This window comes from Aquarana catesbeiana, linkage group LG09, assembly GCF_042186555.1.
Source record: "Aquarana catesbeiana isolate 2022-GZ linkage group LG09, ASM4218655v1, whole genome shotgun sequence".
NCBI lineage: Eukaryota > Metazoa > Chordata > Amphibia > Anura > Ranidae > Aquarana > Aquarana catesbeiana.
This window is the reverse complement of record NC_133332.1, coordinates 161,095,982-161,110,538: the sequence shown is the minus strand read 5'-3', so window position 1 is coordinate 161,110,538 and position 14,557 is coordinate 161,095,982. Positions and strand designations below refer to the sequence as shown.

General features: G+C 42.7%; 1 protein-coding gene and 1 non-coding gene across 2 annotated transcripts; both read left to right on the top strand.

Moving 5' to 3' along the window:
- Positions 1-276: 276 nt before the first annotated feature.
- RPL39 (ribosomal protein L39) lies at positions 277-11,013 on the top strand. Its single transcript, XM_073599334.1, has 3 exons — positions 277-594; positions 4,925-5,028; positions 10,843-11,013. Exons 1-3 carry the CDS (start codon positions 292-294, stop codon positions 10,889-10,891), a joined length of 456 nt encoding a protein of 151 aa, XP_073455435.1. The 5' UTR covers positions 277-291; the 3' UTR covers positions 10,892-11,013.
- Positions 10,632-10,761, top strand: LOC141109148 (small nucleolar RNA SNORA69). Its single transcript, XR_012236158.1, has one exon. It is a non-coding gene; the product is annotated as a small nucleolar RNA SNORA69 (small nucleolar RNA).
- Positions 11,014-14,557: the final 3,544 nt, after the last annotated feature.

Here is a 14,557-nt window from a genome sequence, read left to right as displayed (position 1 = left end):
GAATGAAATGCAGGCTGTGGGCGGGGCTAGCTGTTTCCTGGTATCTAGGATTATAATGTCAGTTATGTGGGCATAGGACACCTCCTGCCACACCCCCTTAAAGGAGAATTATACCTAAAAAATGATTAGTTACACCCACAAGTGCTTTTTTCCCCACTACTATTCCTTTATACTGGCTTTTGACAATTACAAATGCAGCAATTTAGAAATTGGATGAAAGTTTAGCACGCAGAAACTATTTTTGAAAGATAAAAAGTGCATTTTATATACAATTATATAGATCAGACCAAAATGAGGGACAAAGGAGGAGGAAAGAGGGACAGATGGAAATTTTTCCAAATCGGGGACAGTCCCTCAAAATCAGGGACAGTTGGGAGCTATGGTTTTAGTGGTTGGATAACACAGTATGTGATCCACAGTACCAGGAGCAATTCCTTCCGTAGCCACTGGGTGGAGCAAGTATTTTTCTCAGGCTCCCTACAGAGCGCCTCATCTGTTCTCTATGGTTCCGCATCACTAACCTCTGCTCTGCGCCTTCCGGTTTCCTCTTTCTTAGCCGCCATTGTGGTGACAGGGTCTGTCCGGTTCAGGATGGTGAGTGAATCTGGTGTAATCCTCGGTAGCGGTGCGGAATGTTGTTATGGATGGTGTGGTTTAGGAATGAAGAGACAGTGAGCGGCCGGGTGATGTGATTATGGCGTGCGGTACAGCAGTGATGTCCCGGCAGGGGCCGCTGTCCTCGGTGGATGCTGAGCGCTGGTTTATAACATGGCTGCGCCCTGTGTGTGGTACAGATAATGTACATCTTCACAGTCAGGAATACCCCCCCCCCCCCACCCGTGACGCCATCTCTCTCTATGAAGTCGTTGGTCCCATGGCAGTCCTATTGTGGGGTGTCAGTGCACAGCACTGAGCTCCATCTATAACATGATCTAGAACAGGGATATGCATTTAGCGGACCTCCAGCTGTTGCAAAACTACAAGTCCCATCATGCCTCTGGGTGTCATGCTTGTGGCTGTCAGTCTTGCTATGCCTCAAGGGACTGCAACAGCTGGAGGTCCACTAATTCAGTGGTCATCAACTCCAATCCTCAGGGCCCACTAACAGGCCAGGTTTTATGTATTACCTTGGGGAGAAGCAGACTAGAATACTGCAATCACTGAGCAGAAAATTATATCACCTGTGATGTATTTCAGTTATCTTGCAAACCTGGCCTGTTAGTGGGTCCTGAGGACCGGAGTTGATGACCACTGCGCTAATTGCATATCCCTGCTATAGAGGCTTCTTAACAGATCTAGGCCTCCTCTTTACCTGTAGTGTGCTTGGTGACTGCATAGTATATGGAGGGGACCCCAGTCATGTCCCTCGAGGTGTAAGGAGTGGGGGGCTTCTACACGTGTATGTATGTGTGTGTGTGTGTGTGTGTGTATATATATTGTAGTTAGTGTGTTCTGAAGTCAGTTTCCTTTTAGGGCCTCTGTTTGGTGTGTGCTTTGTAGGTATGGATTTCAATGTATTGCACGGGGTGCCCTTTTTTGGTTTAAGGCAACATTAAAGGCTCTTGTTTTTAAAAAAAAAAACAAAACAAAATACCTGCTCATGCAGTGGTTTTGCGCAGAGTAGCGCTGATCCTCCTGTTTTTCAGGTCTCCTGCTGGCACTCCTGGCTCCTCCTCTTCAACCAGTGCCCCCAATAGCAAGCTTGGGGCACTGGTGTGTGTGCTTGCTCCTGAGCCCCCACCCCTGCTCTCATTGGCTCACTGGTTGTGATTGACAGTATCGGGTAAATGGCTCCCACTGCAGTCTCAGCCAATGCGAGATAAAGGAGAAACTCGGCTCTCGTGCACATCACTGGATCGAGAGGGAGCTCAGGTAAGTATAAGGGGAGGGGGCTGCACACTGGTTAAAAACACAGGGGGAAAAAAACCTTAAGCCTTTAAAACTGCTTTAAAGGCATAGTTCAGCTTTTGGAGCATCTTACCCCCGTCTTTAGTGTGTGATGTGCTCCAGCAGTCCCACCTACACACCTCATTATGCGCCGACAACCACGTGCACACACACACACACTTTGTGACAGTGGGTAGAGGTTCTTCTCCGTGGAACCGCTGTCACTTTTAAAAAACTGTGGGGCTCCACCCACACAGCTGCATCATTCATTCAGTGATCTGTGAATGAACTAAAGTCCTGTCTTTCATGACAACAGACCGCTTGTAGTTCATTCACAAGCCCTGCAGCTTTCAAACTGACAGCCCATACAGAGGTACAGGTTGTGAGCTGCAGGAGCCTGATGTTGCACCCCTAATTAGGGGTGCAATGCTTTGCTTATTCCTGGGGGGAAGTGCAAAAAAAATGTGCTTTTATTATTTTTCCCCAAAGGTGAACTTATCTAACTTTATTGTGCACTAGGGCTGGGGAAAAAATCGATTTAAATCTTGAATCGAGTTAAGAGGTCAAATCGATTCAAAATTTAAGCAAATCGATTTTTTTTTTTTTTGTTTTGTTTTTTCTTTTTCACCGTGCCGGTCCTTAGGCGCTGCGGGCATGAGTTTTTAGGCGAGGGCGCGGCTTCGGCGGGACGCTGCAGACTAGGTCGAAGCCTCACCTAAAAACTCATGCCCGCAGCGCCTCAGGGGAGCTATGGGCAAGGAGTTTTTAGGTGAGGCCGCGACTTTGGCCTAGTCCGCAAGGCCGGATGCCGCGGACTAGGCCGAAGCCGCGGCCTCGCCTAAAAGCTCATGCCTGCAGCGCCTCAGGACCGGCGCGGTTTCCAAAGGAAAAAAAAAACTATTCGAATCGTGAATCAAGTTTTTTTTTTTTTTTTTTTTTTTTTTAAGAAAATCTCCCAGCCCTATTGTGCACACGCCCACACTTCAAAACAGTGTGAATTGAAACCAGCAGAGTATTGAGTGAATTGCATTGTCTGTGTGCTGGGCCATTGGGGAGATTTCCTGACCTGTAGACAACAGAAATCTCTGAAGTGAGAGAACAATGCTAGGCAGTTGTTAAAACAGGGGACCATTTTGGTGACTGCATGTTCCAGTGACCTCATGTAAAAGATACAGATAAATATCGCTATTTATTATTTCTATCCCTTGATGGTCACCAGGACAAGTGTGAATCCTCCTAGTGAGGACACGGCAGAAAAAACCTGAAGGATTCTGACCTTTCTATGGTTAAAAACAGAATGGGGGTCATTTACGAAAGGCAAATACTCTTTGCACTGAAAGTGCACTTGAAAGTGCAGTCGCTGTAGATCTGAAATGAGGGGAAGCTCTGTTGATTTTATCATCCAATCATGTGCAAGCTAAAATGCTGTTTTTTATTTTCCTTGCATGTCCCCATCGGATTTACAGTGACTGCACTTCCAAGTGCACTTGGAGTGCAAAGTGGATTTTCCTTTTATAAATAACCCCCGATGTTTAATCTTTATGTGCACTTTAACCCTTTCATGACTAAGCCTATTTTTGAAATTTTGGTGTTTACAAGTTAAAATCCTTATTTTTTGCTAGAAAATTACTTAGAGTTCCCAAACATTATATATATTTTTTTAGCAGAGAATCTAGAGAATAAAATGGTGATTGTTGCAATATTTTTTATCACACGGTATTTGTGCAGCGGTGTTTTAAACGCAAATTTTTGGAAAAGGGACACTTTCATGAATTTTAAAAAATCCAAACAGTAAAGTTACCCCAATTTTTTTGTATCATGTGAAAGATGATGTTACGCCGAGTAAATAGATACCAAACATGTCACCCTTTATAATTGCACGCACTCGTGGAATGGCGACAAACTACGGTACCTTTGAATTTCCATAGGCGACGCTTTAAATAATTTTTACGGTTACCAGGTTTGAGCTACAGAGGAGGTCTAGGGCTAGATATATTGCTCTTGCTCTGACGATCGCGGCGATACCTCACATGTGTGGTTTGAACACCGTTTACATATGCGGGCGCGACTTCCGTATGCGTTTTCTTCGCTGCGCAAGCTCGCGGGGACAGGGGCACTTTAAAAAAAAAATTTTTATTATTATTTATTTATTTTATTTATTTTTTTACTTTATAAATTGCGTTTAAAAAAAATTTTTTTTTTTTTTTTTTTTTTTTTACTTGCTGTCACAAGGAATGTAAACATCCCTTGTGACAGTAATAGGTGGTGACAGGTACTCTTTATGAAGGGATGGGGGGTCTAAAAGACCCCCCATCCCTCCTTTACACTTCAAAGTATTCAGATCGCCGAAAACGGCGATTCTGAATACTGTGTACTTTTTTAAATTCGGCGCCATTGGCAGCCGAGTAAACGGGAAGTGACGTCATGACGTCGCTTCCGCGTTTGCAACAAGAAGGCTGGAACGAAGCCGCTCACAGCTTCGTTCCAGCCCACCCCCAGCTGCCGAAGGTTCCCGATTGGACACCGGGCCTCCCGATCGCACAGGAGGCCCGGTAACAGTGGCGGGATGTCCCCTCCCGCTCCTCCGGTATAACAACCGAGCGGCTTTTAGCCGCATCGGTTGTTATACACGGGTAGCCGATCACCCGCTGTAAACAACGGTACCGGGATGATGCCTGCAGCTGCGGGCATCATCCCGGTATAACCCCGGAAAGCCGAGTACGCATATCTGCGTACGGTCGGCGGGAAGGGGTTAAAATGTTACATGACAGGTCCCCTGTACTCTAATACATGGAACAATGTCTGTAAAACTTTATAGAGAAATTTGTCCAAAGCTGACTAAATAACTTGCAGTCAGATAGTACAATTCTACTTTTCTTCCATAAAATCTGAAGTGAATAATTATAGATACATTGTTTTTCATGATTTTCTTAAGCATTCTGAAGATTGTTCAGTCAGATTGTAATGTGTGTAGTCAGTTTAGCTTCTACATCATGTTGCCATAGCACTAACATTTTTGTTTTTCCTCTGTCCCCAGTCGTCCCACAAGACCTTCAGAATTAAGAGGTTTCTTGCCAAGAAGCAGAAACAGAATAGACCAATCCCACAGTGGATCAGAATGAAAACTGGCAATAAGATCAGGTATGTGTGGACACTTACAGAGATTTTTGAACTCGCTGATCTTGTGCTACTTAAAGGATAAGTATTTAGCGTGTAACATGTTCCAGCCCCCTCCCCCCAATCACCTTCCCTGTGATAGCAGGTGGGACACCTTCTTCCCTGCAGCTGTTTTAACATTTAACCACTTCAGTACCAGGCACTTAGACACCTTCCTGCCCAGGCCAATTTTCAGCGCTGTTGCAATTTGAATGACAATTGCGCGGTCATGCTACTCTGTACCCAAACAAATTTATTTTTATCATTTTGTTCCCACAAATAGAGCTTTTGTTTTGGTGGTATTTGATCACCTCTGCAATTTTTATTTTTTGCGCAACAAATACAAAAAGACCAAAAATTTGGAAAAAAAAAGTTTCTTTGTTTCTGTTACATTTTTTTTGTAAATAAGTGTGTTTTCTTCTTCAGTGATGGGCACTGATAAGGCGGCACCGATGAGGTGGCATTGCTGGGCATCCCTGTTTTGTAATGTGCCACAGAGGTGCCAGTCAGTGCCCATTTGTGGGTACTGGCATATTTTGGGCATATTTTTTCACTTGTGGATGGCCATGGGGGATGTACCTGGCCATCCACGTCCTGGGGGCTTCCCTGGTGGTCTAGTGTGGACATCTGAGGGGGGGCTCCGCTGATAAACAATCAGCACAGGCCTCCCCTGTCAGGAGAGCTGCCGATCGGCTCTCCTCTACTCGCGTCTTTCAGACGCGAGTGAGGAAAAGCCGATCAATGGCTCCTCCTGTTTACATCGTGATTGGACACGGCTGATCATGTGGTAAAGAGCCTCTGGTAGCGGTGTGTCGGACTGCCGCGATCGGGTGTGTGGCGGCTGTTATCCTGAAGGACATCATGTGATGCCCAGTCAGGATAACTTAACCACCGCCCGGCCATCATTCTGCTATAGGCCGGGGCGGGAAGTGGTTAAACCGCATCATTCATTCACAGGGATCTTTGAATGAGTGAACTACAAGAAGTCCCAACTGGCACATTAGCAGACGGACTTTGTTCTCAATGCACTACGAGTACGCTGATCAGCATGGTCGTAGTTCAGTTACTCATCCTCCAGCTTTCTAACTGAAAGCCTGTATAGAGGTACAGGCAGAAAGCTGGAGGTAGAGTGCACAAGAGCCTGACATTGCACTAGTTAATTCACTGATCACAGCAGCAATGCTTTGCAGGCTCCTGTGGGAAAAAAATACATGCACCTTTTTCTGCAAAATGTACTTTTGTTATCTTTTCCTAAAAGGTGAACCTGGCCTTCAAAAGCATAGCTCCATCCAAATATCTGTTAGAGGTTCCGACCTGTCTCCACTCCAATAATTTTTTTTTTTTTTTAAGTTTATCCCTGCTGCAGATTTCCCATAGTAGGGAAGGAACTGTTGGGGTGCAGGAAGTGAGTGTTATATTCTCCAAAATGGACATGTCAAAATAATCTGACAGATGTTCTATCTAGCGTTGCTCCGATACTGGTATCAGTGCCAATACTAATCATTTACATGAGTACTTATACTATGATGCTCTGATACTAAAACCGCTACCTTCAGACCGGGTTTACATATGTGCAGGGCCTGTTTCAGTCCTATTTGTAAAAGGAGTCCAGTGCAGTTTCATTCAGCAGTTCAGGTGCAAATTTTTTAGGTGTATGACACTTGAAATCACACCTAAACCAGACTGAAAATCGTAGTGGTCTTGCTTTAAAATTGCACTGCTGCCAGCCCGCACATGTGAGCCATCTCCATAGAAAGCCGGTTTGGATCACATGTCATGCAATTCGGTTCAGAACACATCCAATGCGCATATGTGAACCAGGGGTTAAGTCCACAGATTGTAACTACCACATTATGGATGTTGTTTTTTTTTTTTTTTTCCCCCTGCTCCGTGACTGCGACATTATGAAGGACAGATCGGACACTTTTGGCTCTATTTTGGAACCATTCACATTTTATACAGTGATCAGTGCGATTAAAGATGCACTGATTACTGTGTAAATGTGACTGGCAGTGAAGGGGTTAACCAAGAGGGGGTGCTGCAGGGGTTAAGTGTGTCCTAGGGATGTGTTCTAACTGTGGGGGGATGGGCTATGTGTGACACGACACTGATCACAGCTCCCGATTACAGGGAGCTGTGATCAGTGTCACTAGGCAGAATGGGGAAATGTGTGTTTTACATCAGCATTTCCCCGTTCTTCCTCTCCGCGAGGCGATCGCGGGTATCCCTCCGGACATCAAATCCGCGGGACCCGCGGTCAGACTCACGGAGCTCACGGCGGGCGTGTGCCTGCTATCTGGACCTTGCGAGGTCATGTACAATAACGTGATTTCGCTCAGCTGAGCCAACCTGCTGCAGTAAAACTGCGGCGGCTGGTCCGCAAGCGGTTAACTGTTATCAATACATCCCTAGTTCTAACCCTTCCCTACTTTATTCAAGATGTATGAAGAACTTTGTATCAAATGGTAAGTCTGCTTTAGATTTAAAAAAAAAATAAAACCACATACAAAGGCTTTTTAAGATTAAAACTGCTAAGAAGAAAAATAAGAATGTTTGTCCATGCCTCAGCTTCCCAATAGTTTCATTCTTGATTATATCTCTGGGTGATTTTTGGGGCCTTTTAAGAAGGTGAATCTTCTAATTTTATTTAAGATAGTCCTTTTTATAGAAAATGATCTCTGTATTCCCCTGTGTAATGTGAGCCAATGAGAGGAATTTTGTTGCTTTAGGGCGCAAGAACAATTCTTAAAGTGTATTGACTGCTTTTAGCATTTTCTTTGCTATAAATATCCTTAACCTATTGTGCTTCTTGTCTGTAGAGCAAAATCAGGAAGGATATTGGTATTTGTCTTGAGTACAAAGCATTCCCCATCAAATATTTTTCAGTGCTGTTCATACAATTTCCAGCAATAAGTGCAGAAAAGCAAGTTATGTGTTAAAGAATAACCTGACCGATTTCCAGCTGTCATTTTATGGGACCATGGAAAAGTCTAGATTTGCTGTGAATAGTTCCTCTTCTATTTTGTAGATACAAGAGGTAGTAGTAACTGTATGGTATAGTGTGCTCCATAATGGTTGAGGTGCTGTGGTGGAGTATTAAGGTGTCTTAGACCAGTTCTGTGTTAACTGGTGCTATTGCCCACAGCAACCATTTATCATCTGTCCTTTTTTTTTTTTTTTTTTTTTTTTTTTTTTTTTTTTTTCTACACAGCTTAAAATTTAAAAACCAATTGGCTGTACTGTAGTTGAGGTCAAGATTGTCTCACACTCTTTAATAACTCCCTCAGTGTTGTGGTTTGTCACAAGATCCTAGTTCTTTTAAAACCTTATTGCAGTTAAATGGGGTCATTTCCTTTGATCCGACACCTGTGTGCAGCGTTATAGACTGTGCATAGATGTTTCAAACCAACAAAGTGCATTGTACTGCAAATACTAGCGAGGGAATTGTTACCAAGAGTTGTGCAGGAATGAAGTGTGAGTTACCAAGATATCCCTGTATGTAGAATGTAGATTTTGTAGCTGTGCTGTTAGATTTTGACACTGCGATGAAAAAAATTAAAGTTGTGTGTAATGTCTTATGAAATTTTATGATTGTCATTTGTCGGGCCATTTGCATGTTTGTCCGTTGCCAAGGCACTTCACATTATCTTGCATTTACTACAGTGGAAATGTTTTTGTAGTAGAGCTTTGTGCTGATGACTGTGAAATACCTCCATGTATGTAGTGCACTGATTGTTGTATGAAAGTTTCATATTTTCAGAAGAAATAGTTTTGTCATTCAGTGAGTGCGTACGCAGTCTGTTTTGTGTATTTGACTCCAATTTGGTGCAGCTCAGTTGCTCTGTAGTACAATCCAGAAGGTGGTTTGTCAAGTGTTAGAAAAATGGTAGAAATCCTTTTTTCTTGATAGTATGACTATTGGGGACCCTGTTAGCATGTAAAATAACTCCTAAATCTTTATGTAAAAGACATTTATCCTCACTTTTGTGGCTGGTAGTGGGAGAGTTCAGGGTTTGGCTGCTCATCCAACACATTCTATTCATGTGTAGATTGCCTGCCCCCCACTGGCCAAATATGGTGGCTCTGGCTGACCCCCTATCTCGTCATAGGTCTGGTTAATGAAAAGAAGTTGGCAGGAGGCATTACTGAAACCAGCAGGAGGTGGGACAATCCTGAAAGTGTCAGGTTTCTCATCGGGCATCAGCTGACCTCTCCTCTTCAACACAGTGGGGGTTATTTACGAAAAGGCAAATCCACTTTGCATTGGAAGTGCAGTCACTGTAGATCTGAGGGGAAGCTCTGCTTATTTTATCATCCAATCATGTGTAAGCTAAAATACTGGGTTTTTCTTTTCCTTGCATGTCCCCCTCAGATCTACAGGGACTGCACTTGAAAGTGCACTTTGTAGTGCAAAGTGGATTTGCCTTTCGTAAATAACCCCCAGTGAGTGGTGTTTTGTGATTTAGGATGGGAAGTGCTTACACTTTTTTTTTTTTTTTTCTCTTTGCAGGGGATTATTTTTGGCTATTTTGAGATAGTTTGCATGGGTCACTTTAAGCTAGCAGTGCTCAGATTTCAAAGAATGGTCAGATATGCAGACATAGGCCTTATGGCCCCATACACATCATAAGAAAATCGTGTTGTATCACAGAGGCTAACACAACTATATCTCATGTTTATGTCTAACTTAATAAACTTTTCTTTGGATAAAAAAGATAAGAAAATTGTGCAAAAAATACCGCTTTCAGGGCATTCGTGTGATAATCTGATCATTAGTACACGGCTTTTAAGAGCTGATAACAATTCATGTAAAATTATCTGATGGGACAAGCACAAAATATTTTCTTGTACAATTTCCATTTAATCAGTACAGTTCTATGAAAATACAATATGAATACACTACAACACATTACATCACTTCCGAATTCTTATTCTGCCCGAGAATTTTTGTAACTTTAGTAAACTCTTCATTTTTAATATGAGACTAACATGCAAAAGACGATCATTTGTCCGCTAATCTAATTGTGTGTACCAGGCATGACTCTGTTGGCTGCCAGGTCAGCCAAACATTCATGTTTATTGCTGTTAGTAAGGGGAAGAATGATTGCTAAACAGGCAAATGTAATTAGAGCAGGTCTACTAAGCTATCCATTTTTTTTCCACCCTGATGGTGATTCTGGCAGAGAGCTATAGAGATGGGATTGCCTCATCTCCCCAAAAATTACTGATTTCAGCATCTCCTGTTATTTCAATGAAAAGCTTTCATTTGATCATTTCTGAAATACATGTTTAAGTTATTGTCAGTATGTTTAATCTTTTAGCCAGAACAATGGGTGTTTACCTGTTTTTGCTGGACTTTTCGATCTGCCTCAATTCTCCCTTAGACCAACACATTTTTTTTTTTTTTTTTTTTTTTTTTTTTTTTTTTTTTTTCTGTTGAGAAGAACTAAGTCCTGGGTATTGACTTCTTCCAGTGTGTTGTCGTTAGTCTGTTTTTTATATTTACCATTTTGTATGGATTTAGCATATACCTTGGCTTTTAGACCTAATTCAAATCATACAGTTTGTATTACTAGACTTCATGAGCAAAAGCAGGTTGCAATTACAGTGCTTTCTCTTAATGGAAGTGCTGTCATTATCCTGCTGATAGTAAAGATGTCAGCTTGTCTGTTTTCAGCTTCACATGTGTGGAAACATTCAGCACTGACAACTACAGCTGTTGTGTGGTGTGGGTTTTTTTTTTTTTCTCCAGTATAAATCTGCTGCATGAAAAATTTAATTACACCTATCTTTTTATAGGTATAACTCCAAGAGAAGACACTGGAGAAGGACCAAGCTTGGCCTGTAAGAAGCTGAGTCCATGGAAGCTGGGCATCCTGCGGGTTACTTGCCAAGACCTTATAAACATCTTATATAGTTATTTTGTAGCAGTATCTGCTTTTTCCACTGCAAATAAACCTAAGATCTACACTTTGTCTTTTTTCTTCTTTTCCTGTCCCAAATAGTCAAAATTGTAAAGGTCTTCAGAAGATTAAACTGGTTACAGTTTATGAATTATATAATAGAAGCGGGTAGATACTGCATATAAAAAAATATACACAGCTTGCAGGAAGTGACAAGGAAATTGAACTTCTGGCAAGATCGACAGTACTTGCTGAAAACATTCGCAACATAACTTTTAATCGGTGTTTTGAATTTAGTGTGGCTCTGGCCACACAGCCGCATCATCAAATCACAGGGATCTGTGAATGGGAGGACGACCTGCTTCAACAGCATAAGTGAAGTGTTGTCACTGCCTTCTTACCCCCTTCAGCCCCATAACAACCTGGGGATGGGATATAAACATTGCAAAGCTCTGAGGGTTTAAATGCACATTTTCATTTTAATGTGGGCACATTCATTACAAAAATTCTAATATTCGTATCCCATGGATGGTTTGGTGTCATTCGTTGAAGATTTTAGTAAGTTTACCCATTAACCAGGTACAGATTCACATTCAAAATAGAATTAAGCCTATGGGGCATTTGCTGGTGAATTTATTCAGGCAAATGCTGCATGTGTTAGTAACAGTAAATGAGGGGAAATTTCTCCAACTAAAAGACAGGTTTTAATGCTTTACCACGCCATTAACTAAAATAGGATTGGTTGTACTTTAAATTTGTCTCACATAAAAATTTTCAAAAAATATGTATTGCCCACATAAATATTTTAAAAATGGAAACTTCTGTTGCAGTGAGTGCCTGACATTTGGTGGGACCCCACAACAAAATGAGGAGAAATTTGTTTTGTCACTGGAACAAGTATCTCCTTGGGAAGATTTACATTTACTTCCTGGTGCACTGACGACTAACATTTTAGATTCTTGTTGCTTAAGTCTGACCCTGATAAGCAGGACAAATGGGGTGAATTCTCCCAATAGGGGCATAGCTGCAATAAAAACACAACCAGGGTAATAACTTTCCCCACTATATCAACCTTAAGAAAAAAAAAATTCCTGATCATGATGTTGAAGGGAAAGTTGAAAGGCCCTGAGCTCCAGAATCTTTGTTGAAAGTTTGGATTTTTCTGCCAACCAGGTTCCCTGAACAGTAAACAGCCTGAGGACTCCCACCAACCACCTCAACAGACTGGTATTTATGAGAATCTCTCAAGTTATTCGAAGAAACCACTTCCTCATTGACTCTTACCGCTCCATGTTTGGGAGAGAGAGACTGAGATATGGGATGGTCTCAAGACTGAGTCTGCTTGTTAAAGGCAGCAGGATTCTGAGTTTCAGCAGCATGGATGTGGGCTGGACTGTCTCGAATGAGACCATGATCAGTCCCTGCAAAAGCATATCAAGGGGCCATGTTTGGCTAGCAGTATCTGCACTTGAAAATGGAGGAACCTGATCTTTTTCTGAGAAGAGAAAGCCCTGGGCCTGATTCATGTCAATAATTCCAAGTCCGTCAGATGGTGAGTTGGTTCCAGTGCAGACTTTGAGGGTTCCTGATCCACTAACTCAGTGGGAGAGGTTATACAGGGATCCTTTGCCAGTGTCCAATAACTTGAAGCATAAAATCCAGTAGTCGAAGGCTAAACCTTTTATTGACTGTAGATAATGTATACTTTAGGTCTTGTTCACATCATGTCTGCTGAGCTGCGTTATTTTTCAAATTGCCCCTTTTGAGGTTTAAATGTCTCAAATTCACCCCTGGGCTGGGCACAGGACTTTCTTGTCAGGTACCCATAGTGACCTCCTTTAAGTACTTAGACATATATATCTCCCACAAACTGACTGAGTTTTGTAAACTGAATCTATATCCCCTATTGACTCGCTTTAGAGACAAAATAAATATATGGAACAAACTCCATGTCCCTGGCAGGAAGGACAAACCTCGTCAAGATGATCCTAATGCCTCAGTTCTGGTACATGCTACACAACATGCCAGTAGTTATTACACTGAGTGGTCAACTCCCTATTTAGGCTATTATTATAGCACACCAAACCCCCCCAGGATTAAATTAGAGCAGCTGCAGCACCCAAAGGAGGGAGAGGGGTCTTGCTCTCCCTAGCCCTTGGATATACTAACTGGCTGCACAGTTACAGCACTTGATAGGTGCTATGGCTCCCGTTCCCGCAAGCTCATTGGCTAAACTCATGCTGATTGGCTCGGGGGCAGAGTCGATACCAGAGGGCCTAGAGGCTCAGCAGTTTCAACGGCTTAACAAACAAATGCCTACTTACACACTCCTACAGAAGGTGTGGAACAAGGCTAAACCGCTACAGACCGTAACTGGTATACAGCTAACATCCCACTCTGGGGAAACAACATATGCAGAACTGGCCAAAATCGAACAGGGACCAAGGTGGCACCCAATGGGAATAAAACACTTAAGACATGTTTTCCATAATGGGACTCTCTTTTAGTGACCTACAGTCTAAATATGCACTACCATCCAACATGCTGTTCTATTACCTACAACTAAGAAATGCTGTTAGGGCACAGGGAGACGCAGTGGACTTGGTACAGTCCCCCACTCCTGCCTTTCATATATTGCAGGCTGCATCAGACACAAAAGGTATAATATCTTAATGTTACCATATACTGTCATTGTTCCTGGAGGGACACCCCATGAAAGCAGCGACACAATGGGAAGCAGATTTGGGTCCCATTGGAGGGGAACAGTGGGAGGAGGCCCTGCAGGCAGTCAATACATGCTCATTGAATGTGTCACAAAAGATATCCCAATTATATATACTACTGAGAGTGCATTGTACTCCAGTAAAGCTTTCCAAAATGGGCAAAACACCCAACCTGATGTGTGGCAAGTGTAGAGCAGTGCCTGGGGATCTGATTCACCTCCTCTGGCGTTGCCCCAAACTCCATAGATATTGGACAGAGGTTCTGGCTACACTTAATCGGGTGTTTCAGACCAACGTCCCTCTTGATCCACTAGGCTGCCTACTGGGGGTTTTGGAGGGGGCGATCCTGGAGGAGGTGACAAGGATGGCTTTCGCCAGAGCACTGTTTCAGGCTAGCTAAACAATTTTTATGAGCTGGAAATCAGCTGTGCCACCGAAGGATACTACATGGATTCAAAAATGGGAAACACACTCATTATGGAAAAGTACATATACCAGCACAGGGGGAACCCTGGGAAATTTGATAGGCTATGGGATGCATGGCTTGATACACCAGGAATAAGCCCCAAGGAACTAGTACAGATGAGATTGCTGAGAAGCTTATAGATGTAACAGGGAAGGCACCTGGATGGACATCAGAACGCATGCTGGGGCAAGGGCAGGGACACAGGAAACGTTGATTAGATGGTAGGGGCTGGCAATGTAGCATAAAACAAAAAATCCAATAGGATATGCATGATGTTACCCTGATTAAAAGCTAAATATATACACTGTAAGATGTAACCAAGGATTGTATGTTGGACAATTTAATGACCAAAGTATACTGTGATTCATGTATGATTATATTGTTTGTTTCTTGAGCAATAAAAAACTTTTTGGTTAAAAAAA

Coding starts and splice junctions, on each gene's coding strand:
- RPL39 (XM_073599334.1), top strand. CDS start 292: ATGAGGGACAAAGGAGGAGGAAAGAGGGACAGATGGAAATTTTTCCAA. Junction 595..4,924: donor GGTCTGTCCGGTTCAGGATG/GTGAGTGAATCT, acceptor CTCTGTCCCCAG/TCGTCCCACAAGACCTTCAG. Junction 5,029..10,842: donor AAAACTGGCAATAAGATCAG/GTATGTGTGGAC, acceptor ATCTTTTTATAG/GTATAACTCCAAGAGAAGAC.